General features: G+C 45.4%; 1 protein-coding gene across 4 annotated transcripts; it reads left to right on the top strand.

Moving 5' to 3' along the window:
• The first annotated feature begins 14 nt into the window (after positions 1–14).
• Positions 15–4,964, top strand: UBE2T (ubiquitin conjugating enzyme E2 T). 4 transcript variants are annotated; one of them, XM_063178036.1, is made up of 7 exons: positions 15–68; positions 1,021–1,166; positions 1,702–1,771; positions 2,481–2,586; positions 3,202–3,300; positions 3,675–3,755; positions 4,672–4,964. In XM_063178036.1, the coding sequence occupies exons 2-7, from the start codon at positions 1,061–1,063 to the stop codon at positions 4,795–4,797; spliced, it is 588 nt and encodes a 195-aa protein (XP_063034106.1). In that variant the 5' UTR covers positions 15–68; positions 1,021–1,060; the 3' UTR covers positions 4,798–4,964. The 4 variants fall into 4 exon arrangements, with proteins under 4 accessions (XP_063034106.1, XP_063034104.1, XP_063034105.1 ...); XM_063178034.1 differs by having other exon boundaries at positions 62–197; XM_063178035.1 differs by lacking the exon at positions 15–68 and adding an exon at positions 84–205.
• Positions 4,965–12,983: the final 8,019 nt, after the last annotated feature.

The following is a 12,983-nucleotide window of genomic DNA, read 5'->3' as shown; positions in this document are numbered from 1 at the left end:
GCCCGCCAGGAGCCTGCCCGTTGCCAGGCGACAGCGGAAGTGCCGCCCCCGCCGCGCGCCGCCTCACGGTCTGTGCGGCGGGAGCCCGGGGATTGGTCATTGCGGGGGGAACGTTAATTAGTTAGAGTGAGGCGGTAATTAGTAAATAGGGAGGGCGGAGGTCGTTCCGAAGAGATTGTGTGGGAGATCTTGGAGGGGTGAGGCTGTGGGTGGCCGTTCCCATCCTTGGGGAGTGGGAAGGGGGGCGCACCTCTTGTCCGTGTGCGGGGGTAATTACGCTAAGGGGTATTTAGTTAGGCTGATGGAGGAGGGTAGAACGCTCCTTCAGTGGGATAGTCAGGCTAGAGGTGCAGTGAAATGGAGGGGTGCTCGGGTGAGCGAGTCTGTGGGGTGTTAATGGTGCCTGAGGGAAAGGATAATCCCTGGAGGGGGCAGTTAGGCCTCGGGGGGTGTCCCCTATCCTCAGGGTGAGTGGTTAGGGCTGTGGTGGGTAATCGAGCCAGGTTCCTCTCAGGGTGTGCCTTTGTCTCTGTCTGTGGGGACTGAGGGGCAGACTAGTCCTTTGGGAGTGTCAGGAGCATTGCTGCGGTATGGGGAGGCCCATCCCTGAGGCAGCTTTCAGGTCTCCCCCTGCCCAGGAAATGGGGATGGAGCCTTTGGGTAGGAAGGGGCCCTGATGAATGGCGCCAGCAGGGCAGTGGCTACCTTAACTGTGAAATGACACAGGTCCTAGGGCAGATGTTACAGTCCCATAAGGGCTTTGGAGCCTGGTTATGGCCTCCCAATTTATTAATATTTGTTAAACCCCAGGGTTTATTAGACGCAGCTGGGGGCTGAGGGGATGGGATGGATTATAAGGAGTCTCATGCCCCTGCCCCAGCTGGCTGCAAGAGCAGCTCTAGGAACTGCCTCAGCCTCTCTGTGATCTGATATCACATCAGGCTAACAGCTCAAAACCCAGGTCCTTAGCCAAAAAAAAAAAAAAAATCTCAATTTAAAGTGCTGTTTTTAAAAATCCAGGTTTGTCAGGAATAGAATTTGGTCTCAGAGCTCCAGCACCATGCAGAGAGCTTCACGGCTGGCAAGGGAGCTCTCACTCCTGGCTGCAGAGCCACCTCCGGGCATCACTTGCTGGCAGAACGGGCAGCTGGATGACCTACGGGCACGTACGTACCCTGGGGGTTCCCAAAGGCAGGGCTGGGCTGCAGTTTGCTGCTAGGTCTGTGATGCTTTGGGCTTTACAGGCTATGTGGAAATGTGGGATTGTAGTTTCCTTTAAACATAGCTTGGCCTGTGACTTGGCTGGTCTACCCTTAGTTTTGATTGCTGGGGGGTGGAACTGGTCTTACATAAGAACACATTTGATGACATTTTTTATTCCTGGATTCTCCCTAGTGAGGGAAGTGAGGCCTTGGCACAGGTTGCCCAGAGAAGCTGTGGCTGTCCCATCCCTGGGAGTATCCAGGTTAGATGAGGCTTGGAGCAACCTGGAATAATAGAAGGGGTTCCTGGAATTGGGTGGTCTTCAAGGTCCATCCCAACGCTTAACTTTCTGTGATTCTGTCACCTGAACAGCTCTGTAATTGTGGGAGGTACATGGGGACTGCTGGACAAGATGATCTTGAAGGCCCCTTCCAACCCAAACCATTCTGTAATTCTGATTTTAAATGTAATTCTTGTATTTTCATCTTGCTCTTAAAGAAATTTTAGGAGGTGTGGACACACCATATGAGAAAGGAGTATTCAACCTGGAAATCATAGTTCCTGAAAGGTAGGTGGGCAATAGACTCTAGCTAGCTCAGTTAAGGAGTTCTCCCCTGTGAGGGTGGAGAGAACCTGGCACAGGTTGCCCAGAGAAGCTGTGGCTGCCCCATCCCTGGAAGTCTCCTGGCCCAGGTTGGATGGGGCTTGGAGCATCTTGGGCTAGTGGAAGGTTCCTGCCCATGGCAGGGGGTAGAGTGAAATGTGCTTTAAGGTCCCTTCTAATGTAAACCAGGCTGATTCTCTGATTAAGTAGTTGGTGTAGTCCTGCTTTAAGTATTAGTTAACTGATGTAAGGGTATTTGCTGTAAATACTGACGTGAGTCTTCATCCTCTCAACAAGGAATTGAGACCCTCTTTTTAGGGAATGCAATTTTTCTAGTAGCTGATACTTATTTTGCATTGAACATCAAAGATGTGTGATTAAAAACCTAAAAGTGCAATGATAAGACTTTTGCTTCATCGTACAGTCTGAAAGCTTTCTGGAAGGAGTTTGTTCATCAGTGCAAAGTTTGTTCTTCCCCTTGTGGAAGGCTATCCAGCGAAGAGTTAGTCTCACACAGCTGAAAGCAGCAAAGGCAGAGCACTGCCTCTGAAGATTTTTGGGGAAGGGTGTCATGTAGGCTGGGAGGAGAAAATTATGGCATTGCTAGGGTGACAAAACAACAGGTCCTATAAATATAACAGTAACTTTTGTTTCTTAATGCTTGTCCCTTCAGGTACCCGTTTGAGCCGCCAAAGATTCGCTTCCTGACCCCCATCTACCATCCCAACATCGACTCTGCTGGAAGGATTTGCCTGGATGTTCTTAAGTTACCACCGAAGGTAAAACAGTGCTTGGGTGTGGGTAAGTGAGCCTGGGCAGGATAATGAACTCCTTATCTGCTTCTTGTAAAAGCCTGATTGAATGTCTCTGCTCCTGACTTATTTACAGGGAGCAGGGAATGAAGTTTTGAGTGGCATCTTCTTTGTTTAGAGCCAGAACATGATGTTTTTGTTCCATAGGAGTTTCCAAGGCTTCAAAGATTGGAGTCAAAAGGCATTATGTCTGAAAATGAGTTGCCCCAACACAGCAGAGATGTGCAGGGTACAGCCCATAGAATTATGGGATCTCTTGAATTGGAAGGATCATCAGGGCCACGAGCTGGATTTGTGCAGGACAAGCCCAGAGTCCCGCTGTGTGCCTGGGAGCTTTATCCAAATGCTCCTTGAGCTCTGGCAGCCTTGGAGCCATGACCACTGCCCTGGTTGTCAGTTGGGCTTCCTTGGAGCCTTGTGTTGAGAGTGGGTCTGGTGTGTTCCATGGGGCATTAGGTGCTGGAAGTCCCAAGGCAACTGTGGGCAGGTTGTGTTGAAGTGCTGTGGGTTCTGAGGTGTTTCTCGGCTGCCGTGTGCTGGTTTCTTTGCCCGAGCTGCTGCTCCCCTCCTGTTTCCTTACAGGGTGCATGGAGGCCTTCCCTGAACATCTCCACCCTGCTGACCTCCATCCAGCTGCTGATGGCAGAGCCCAACCCTGATGATCCTCTCATGGCCAATGTTGTACGTGAGCTCCCTCTCTCCTGGCCATGGACGTGGGTGGGGAGGGAGTAGGGGGCTGGACTTAGGCTCAGCTTCTGCTTCACTCACTCTGGATTGACACATTTGGAGCATGGCCTGACCTGGGTCAGCTGGGGCATTGCTGGGCTTCCCTGAGTCAGCTGAGGCCAGAAGAGATGGTCATGGTCTTGTCTTCAAGCTACTATCTTCAGTGCAAATGGCAGCACAAGTTCTTCAAGCAAGCTAAATGAATTTTACATTTCATGCTTGTTGCAGTTTTAGTCTGGTTTAGGAGTCCTAAAGCCAGACTTGGTCGCAGCTTCTCAGTGACATGTATTCAATCAAATCTCTGTCTTTGTCTTGCTCTTCCCATTTAGTCCTCAGAGTACAAGTACAACAAGCAGCTGTTCCTGATCAATGCCAGGGAGTGGACCGAGAAATACGCAGGGCAGCTGAGGGTAAGGACCATGCTCTGCTCACTTGGTATGGCTCCCTCTTGGTCTACAGTCCTTTTGTCTGTTTCCCTTTCACAGTTGCTTTGTTCTTTACTTCCTCACCTTCTGCTCTGTGTTTTGGATCTGTATTTAATTTCATGATATTTTTTAAGCTCATTACATTCTCTCCTTCCAATTAAATGTGCTCATTCACTAAAAACTGCCAGGCTGCTCAAGGTGGGGGAGGGAGAGATGGATAAACCCTTCCCAGGGATGCTGTAGCCCTATTCTCCCTCAGCTCTGTTCCCTGCCCACCTGTGCCTGATGCCCACCTGTGCCTGATGCCCACCTGTGTCAGTTCTCCACCTGCTCATCCATTCACTGACTGGTCTCCCTGTTCCCTGATGGAGTTCAGCCTTCCTCCCATCATCCTTCCACTCTTCCTGCCTCCTTTCCTCTCTTCAGTCTCATAAAAATAAAATCACCCTTAAGCAGATCAAAGTCTCTGCCCAAAAATCAGTTACCTTTGGGCCTTCTCCCTTCCCTAGATGCCTTTCCTCCCTTGCACCTGATTTGGGTAACACCCTTTCTGGGATGGGGATGTCTTCCCTGCAGGAGCCATGCTCACTGCTCCAGCTCTGAATGCATTTCCAAGTTAACTGTGGCTGTCAGGAGGGCACAGAGCGAAGCCATCCCTGCAACAACACAGAGCCCTGGAGCAACCTGGCTCATCTATGTGTGTTCTACTGCCCTGCTCAGCCATTATCTTGCTCTCCTGTCATCCCCTTTCCTAAAAATCCCAGCAGTGGGAGCAGAATAACAAAGGCTCACTGTGTAAGAGCCAGAGTACAATTAGCTCTGACCTTGGTGGAGCACAGGGCATTCCAATGGCTGTAAAATTAAAATATTCACAACTCTTTTATTTCTTGGGTTATCACAGGCTTCCAAGCCTTTGGAAGAGAAAATCAGCCAAAGTGAAACAAGCACCAGCAGTGAATCGACCATGCAGAAAAGAAAAGGCGTTGACATCAGCAGGAAGGAGAAGAAATCCCGCCCAGATTCCTGAGGGGTTTTTGTTCTCTTTGGGCTGTCACTGTCCCCTTCCCCTCACACATACACAAGGAAAGAGTCTGCCTTTTAGGGGCTGCATCAGCTTTGGGTTTCTGTTTCTTTGGGGTGTTATTTTTTTGTGAAAAGTTCCATTATATTAATAAAATATAAAGCTTTTATTTATATCTACTTTTCCATTTTGTTGAGTGGAGGTTTTGGAATATTTGAAAGAAAAGATGAGTTGTTGTGGTGCAGCATGGTTTCTGGTAGTGGGAGAGGGCCACAGGAGTAGCTTCTGTGAGAAGCTGCTAGAAGCTTCCACCGTTTCTGACAGAGCCAGCCTCTGATGGCTCTGAAGATGGGCATCAAGGGCCCAGTTAGAGAGGTTGCTAATGCCTCTGTGATGGCATTTAAGAAGAAAATCAAACTGCCCCTATGTGCTGTTTTTTCTCCAATGGTGGGGAGGCACTGCCTTGCTGGTGTGGCCTGTGGTGAGCCTTGCCTGCCTGGGCACCCCTAGCCAACCAGTGCAGACAGAAGTGCAGGGGCAGTGTCTTCCCCTTCCTGATGCCCTGCATGAGGAGAGGTGTTAAATGGTGCCAATGCTGTGGTGGCCGCTGCCCACACAATGACAGCCAGGCCAACTGGCCACCAAGGGAAACAGGGCAAGCAATTCCTTGATGTGGAACCTAAATGAGACCAGCTTCTCTGCGCTGCCGGATCTTGCAAGAATTATAGGGACTCCTTGGCAAGAGTACCTACAAGTAGCAGGGTTTTTTTTTTTCTAGTCAGAGAAGAGGAGGAAGTGAGAACATGTGAGAGAAAACCACACGGCAGCACCAAGTTCGGTGGGGAAGGAGGTGCTGCAAGTGTCAGAGCCAAGGTTCCCCTGCAAGCTATGGTGAGGACCATGGTGAAACAAACTGTCCCCTTGTAATGCGTGAAGTCCACAGGGGATGCAGAAGTTCGCTCACAGTCCATGAGAAAAGGGGTCTAGCTGCAGCAGAGAAAGCTGAAATCCAGTGGGAGACTCGAATAGAGAGAGAAGGCCTTTGCTTCCAAACTAGAGCAGCCTATCATTAAAAGATTACATTCCCATGGATGAGTGGCCCACACCACAGCAGTTTTGGGAAGACTGTTTGCCTGTGGGAGGGACCACACAGCGCAGCAGAGAAAAAACTACTCCCTGAGCGAACACAAGATCTCAAGTGACAAACTGACTAAAACTCCCACACCCTGTCTCCCCACACTGTCAGTAGGAACGAGAGAGGGCTGGAGGAGGAAAAATGTGGTTTAAAGGCTTCTTTTCCTTCTCATTCTCCTCTTCTGACTTTGTTGATAATAAATTTACTTTAAACCTGTTTTGCCCTTAGTGTTTTTCTCTCCCTGTCCTTATCTCAATTCATGAGCCCTTCATTTTTTTCCCTCTCCTCTGCCCAACAGTAGCAGGAGAGGGTAAGCAAATGACTTTCGTGCCTGGTGTTTGGCCAGTGTCAAACCATGACAAAAGGAAAACTGGAACCACTGCTTCAGCTTCCAGTTTCCAACTTTCAGAGACATGGGAATAGCACCAAGTAGTTCAGTTTCTATTTTCACAACCAAGAGCAGGAGCTGAGCAGCAGACAGGTCAGAAACAGCTGGTGGGAATCCTTTCCCAGGAAAGGCTTAGTTTTCCATGTAATCTCAAGGGCTAAGTCATTAAGCTCAAGTCTTACAACTCTGGCTCTCCAGAGCAGTCTGTTAGGTTCCAGTTGGACCATTTAGGCTAACCTGGATGGTGTCTTGGCTCTGTTGTGACTCCAAGAGATAGCCAGTGACAAGAACCAGCTCACAGTAGGTGAGGAAGAGCTCAAAGGATTCCCAGGGATCTGGGAGGATGGATGTGGAAGAGCAGGATGTCAGTGATGTGATGTGCAGGGTGAAGAGCGCAAGAGGACTGGGCTAAGGAGGACAATTCTTGGTGTTTCCACAGACCCAAAGAAGAGGGCTGGCAGCAGATTGCAGTAGGAGCAAGTCAGGTGCTTGGCCTCTTGCTCTGCAGGTTCTCTGCTGGGATTTTAACCCATGTCCTGTCCCTGCTCCCAGAAAAGTGAGTCAGGCCCATCTCTGGAGCAAAGAGAGGACTCAGTGAGGTTCCCAATGCCTGGGAAGCAATGAAGCTCAGTGATGTTATGAATAAGGTGTAGTAATTGGCCCATGCAAATAAGGAGTTATTAAGTATGGTAGGAAGAAGTTCTGTTAAGGTTTACAGTTCTTTTGACATGTACTTTTGTTGTTCCAGTTTGGTTTTGAACCGTTTTCTGTTCACACCATCACACCAGAAACTCTTTTAACTCTAGTTACGACATCTTTTATAAATTTCTTATCCAATCAGCTATTTCCACAAAGCTCACTAGCATCTTCATAAAACAATCATTCATTGCTGTTTTATATGATTTTGCTGCAATGTGTATATTTTTATCCAATCATATAACTCTACAGAAACTTATTGCTCTATCTTCTACTTTTTACTAACTCTATAACAAGTTCCATTACTAGACTTTAAAATTTTTTACTATCTTGCATAACATATTTATGTGTTTACATGAGGCATATTTCTCCTTGCATAAAACATTTTTCTGCTAAACTACAAATGTTTATTCTTACTCTGTGTCTGTTTCAATTTTGTGTTCTAAATCTTCAAACCTTCTCCAGGGTCTTAGGTTTAACACTGTATCCATCTATCTCCAAGCTTGTATGTTCAAGGCTTTGGGAGCTCTCTGTGCTTGCATTTTCCACATCTCCCCCTTTCTGTCAAACCACAAATACACCCTTAATAGCTTTATCGAACATCTGCCGCACACATTGAAGCAAGCAAGGCACCATTATTAGCACAATTACTATGTCAATTAATATATACCTGCCTATTTTTAGAAGTTATTTCAGGCAAGGTGCCAAACTCCATCTCTCAAAACATCTAACCAAGTTTTATAATCAACCCTAATTTTGGATACTGCCGCAGAATGAGGCCTTTGTCAGGGATGAGCCATTTGTCGGGTGCAGGGAAAACTCGGGGCTCAATATGATTCAACAGCAAGTTCCGTTTATTGAAGAGAGCATCAGACACTTATACAACAAATAATAAGCTTATGAATATTCTGTAAGCCAAGCAATCTATTGGTTAACTGTACCATCAACTCTTTCTCATTCCTTTGGGCCTACATTCTCTATTTCCCATGGCTCTCTGTCCACTTGTTATCATACCCAGCTAGGCCCAAGGACACACTGTCTTGCAGGTGCAAAACTCAAACTAACTGTGTTCAGTACTTTCCCAGCTCCTGGTCGGCTAACAAGCGAATGTCTACGTGACCTCTGTCATGTAGCCATTTCTCTACAATTCCCCTGTTTTCTTGTTGCACAAGCAAGGTTTGATGGGCTAACTGTGTCATACTCTTTGCAATACAAGAATAGGCAATTCTAACAACTATTACATTACAAACAGTATTCTCAACTAGCAAGGTTTCTCTCTTATAAGGGATCTGAGCCAGGGAGACAAACTGAAAAGGCTATCACTATTTATAGGATATGCCATACGACAGATACAAGAAGGATTCTATGCTGCTACAAGGATCAAATAAAACTCAGGTGTGCTAATACAACCTACAAAAATAAGCTAAAGGAGCAACATGTGCACAGGTTTCATCTGCGTCGATTGTCTGGTAAGTTTGCTTTCCATTCTCAAACAGCAGATACACTTCAAACAGGAATGGCTTTACTCACAAATGCTTCTGATTGTCTCTTTTAACTAAAGTTTCTCTGATGTTCACAACAACACCTTGCACACAAGTCATAAAATAAACACCTAGCATAAAAGCATAAATCTATCTAACATCACTTAAACTTAATAGCACTTAGACTTAAAATACTTAAACTTTAAATATTTAACCATAACAGAACTTAACATCACTTAAACTTATTTTTACTTAAACTTAACAGAAATTAAACTTAACAGAACTTTAACTTAGCAGAACTTAAGTTTAACAGACTTTAACCTTAACAAAACTTAACCTTAACAGAACTTAACAGATTTTCAAATCAACAGAAGTTACATGTAAAATCATTAAATTTAACAGAACTTAACCTTAACAGAATTCAACCGACTTTAAATTCTACATAACTTAAACCTAATATAATTTAAACTTAACAGAATGTAACTTCACTTAAACTTAATAACACTTAAACTTAACAGAAATTAAACTGAACAGCACTTAAACCTAACAGGACATAAACTTAACAAAACTTAACCTTAACAGTATTTAACATTTAATGGCACTTAACCTTAACAGTATTTAACATTTAATGGCACTTAATAGATAATTTAACTTAAACTACTTAGCAACGGATGGAACTTACTATAGAAATAGAATATAGCATTTACTATAACTTACTTACAGGCCTGACTCTAAAATACTAAGCTAAAACAACTTTCTTCGTGTGTTTGCTACAGCATTTTTACACTCGAATGCACCTAAAAATAAGGAGTTTGTTCAAGGTATAGCTGTGGAAAAATTCTTTTGAATTCAGTGCTTGCTTTTACATCTATCACATCCTAACAAAGCTCAAAGAATACAAAAAGCACACTTATTACATCCTACTTATACAATCGCTTTAACATATCTTTAACATTTTTAAATTTTTCAAAATACAATTTCAGAGTTTGATATTCCACCAACTGAGTTATCTGGGCTTCTGATGTTTAAAGACTATGTTAATACAGGTGATTTTAAGACAGCATAACGGATGCTAAGCCAAATCGGCCGAAATTTGACCCACGCATTCACTACGCTGATTTCTCTTTCACAGTCTCTGCCAGGAAGAACAAAAAGACTTTTTAACTTAGGTGAGGAACGTCTTCATAGTAATGCTCCTTGGTGTCGCTTATTTATTATCACTGGTTTCTTAATTGCAGTAGGGATCTTTTCTTTTGTTGACAAGAGTCACATTTATTACAGCTGTTAGGTCTAAAACTGAAGCTTTTGCTGGCCGCGGGGCAGAGGGAGAAGTGCTCGCGCTGGAAAACCGCTCTGGTCCCGCGCCGCTTGTGTCAGAGCGGGTGAACCCCCCCGCACTGGGCTCCTTGTTTTGTGAGACTTGCCGGCAGGCTGAATCACTGCATGCGCCGGACTCGCAGCACGGCATCTCAGGCGGCGCGGGTCGCTGCCCCCACAGCTGCCTCCGCTACCGCCGCTGCAGTGCAGCATCTCAGGCGAGCCACTCACCACGGCTGCTCCCCATGGCGCAGCGCCCATGCCGAGTTCGGAGTGGCGCAGCCCCGCAGGCGCCCCGAGACGCGGCTGCTGCCGCCGCCACAGCAGGGTCGCTGATTTATTGCACGTATACTTGCAGCGCCAGCACGACAACGCACATTTTTGCAAGTCTATATGCAGCAATCTCGGGAATTGTCTTCCCAAGTCAACAGTCTATAGTTCCCGCTTTTCTAAAAAGCATTTAGAAAGGATTATATGCTGCTTTTCCCTGTATTACCTTTTAACCTGTCATTCATTCAGCGCGCTGCAGCCTTTCCAGGATTTCTACAGCATTCAGTCAGCTGGACTCTCCTGTGAGGTCACCAGGGCACCGAAGCCCACCCTTTCGCCTTTTTCCAGGACTCCTCTATAGGGTCGCCTGAGGCAGGGCCCGCTTTTTGTGCCTCCCAGGCTGCGTCGGGACTGACACCCAAATACTGCACCGACCGTGGCTCACAGGGGTCCATAGGGTCCCTGTTCGGGTGCCATTTGTCGCAGAATGAGGCCTTTGTCGGGGATGAGCCATTTGTCGGGTGCAGGGAAAACTCGGGGCTCAATATGATTCAACAGCAAGTTCCGTTTATTGAAGAGAGCATCAGACACTTATACAGCAAATAATAAGCTTATGAATATTCTGTAAGCCAAGTGATCTATTGGTTAACTGTACCATCAACTCTTTCTCATTCCTTTGGGCCTACATTCTCTATTTCCCATGGCTCTCTGTCTACTTGTTATCATACCCAGCTAGGCCCAAGGACACGCTCTCTTGCACTTTCCCAGCTCCTGGTCGGCTAACAAGCGAATGTCTACATGACCTTTGTCATGTAGCCATTTCTCCACAGGATACAACTTCTTTCAATTGCTGTATGCTTTTATGGATGGATTCTGAATGATCAGACAGATTCATACAACACATTCCATCAAAATCTTTGCATCCATGACCGTGTGCCAATAAGAGAAAATCTATTCCCCTCTTTTGCAGAGTTGCGTATCTTACACCTTTCACAACTGCTAACAAATCATTTAATGCAAGAGAAGTAGCATTGGTTTGTGATAGGTTTCTCCTTGAGCCAGGTCTTAAGAGCTCTCAGAGAACATATCACAACCAAGATAGCTCATGTTATGAATGATCAATTGTGAGCCAAACTTATAAGAAAATTTAGCAAAGATTTATTAATTTTTCTGTGAGACTGAAGTTTGGTCATTGAAGTCACCACAGCCAAGGGTCAGCGTCGAGCCCGGGATCGGCACTGGGTGAACACGGATCTGACCTCCCAAGGGTCAGAGTCTCCCCAGTTCACGAATGCTGCCTCACACAGCGAGATTTTATACAGTTTATTCTGCCCAAGGCAGAGATGACCAAATGTTCTTTGTGTCTCTTCACATGCATCGCCGTTGCTTTACATGTGCAGAGGTGGACAAAGGTCCAGTCCAGGTGTGTCGATGTTGTCAGTCCGGAGAAGCCATGTATTCACATGTATCAGGGTGGGGCCATTGGTTATCTCGACAGATGCAATTGGCAAGGCAATAATCGTTTTCAAGTGGGCCCGGCAACCCGGGGAAGCCAACGGTTATAGATCTGGAAGCTTCTATTCTTACGTTAAAGCGTCGATGTTTATCTTAACGCGCATCCAGGAACTAGATGTATATGAATAAGACAACTGCTCCCAGCCAGGATGGTCGAAAGACATGGTTTGGATTTTACAATATTTTATACATTAATAGCATGAATTATCTCTACCATATACTACAGCTCAGCTACCTTGAATGGCATAAAATTAGCAGGGTGGCTTCTGAGGTAGTGTTGGAAACAGAAAAAGTTTTAATAAAAGGCAAAATAACAAAGGTCTTTCAGAGAAAAACTGAGCCAGGGACAAGAGGTTCTTGCTCCTGCTAAAACACTCCACAATAGTGATTATTGCCTTTGTTCTCTTCTTTTTCTAGTGAATTACCGAGGCAGGACCTTTTGGCCTCTGTCCAATTGGGCAGCACCAAGTTTGAGGTTATAGTAGGAGTCAGTAAAATATCTGTATTGTATATTGAATATCTGTAAGTAAACAAAAAGGGGGAAATATAGTAGGAGTCTTAGTAAAATATATGTATTGTATATTGAATATCTGTATATAGGCCTTGTCCTGATAAGCCCTGGTTGTTTTTGATAGGCTGCAGCTGCAGCTAGTGAAGATAACTGGGATAAAAGGGGCTGGGCTTGGCCACTCGAGTTGAGCTGACAACAAGCAAGAAGTCAGAGCTGTGAAGAACTGCCGCCAAGAAGTATCACCAAGAAGGTATGAGACTTTAGAAATATGAATACAACAGTATGGGACTTTAGAAATACTTTAGATTACAACATGAGGTGAATTCCCAAAGGTCCTAAGAGATGTCTTTTTAACAAATTGAGGAGAGAAACTTCTGGGCTTTTTGCCTTTTTAAGTAGACAAAGAATAATTTGGTCACTCCGTCAACAGGAGGCACATTCCTACAGGTTTGTTTACTTAGCCAACAGCCTATTAGATCTATTTGCTTTAACACTGCTGCAGAGGTAAGTTGAGGTAAAAGTACAGATGCTGAAAACCTTTTTCCTAAACTCCAAGGGTTTAAAATAATCTTAACAATCCGATTCATATTGATGAACAAACTTCTTACCTCTGCATCTATTGTCAGTGATCATTTTCATACTTGGTGTCAGCAAAGTAAGTCTCCCCAAGCTATGTGGGTCACCTATGATGTGTGATGGAATGGCAGGCCAGGCTCTATCTCCACAGATAAGAAACATCCCTTGGAGCAACTGTAAAGGTGTGTCAATAGACCTTTGTACTGGACAAGTATAATTTCCCCAAGAAATTGGGTTATACACTCGGTGATAGTAAGAAAAATCTTTCATCAGCCATGATTTTTCCCTGTACAGCTGAACTTA

The sequence above is a fragment of the Melospiza melodia genome, chromosome 28 (genome assembly GCF_035770615.1).
Source record: "Melospiza melodia melodia isolate bMelMel2 chromosome 28, bMelMel2.pri, whole genome shotgun sequence".
Classification (NCBI taxonomy): domain Eukaryota; kingdom Metazoa; phylum Chordata; class Aves; order Passeriformes; family Passerellidae; genus Melospiza; species Melospiza melodia.
Note: the sequence above shows the minus strand (reverse complement) of the source record. Positions and strands in the feature narration are given on the sequence as shown.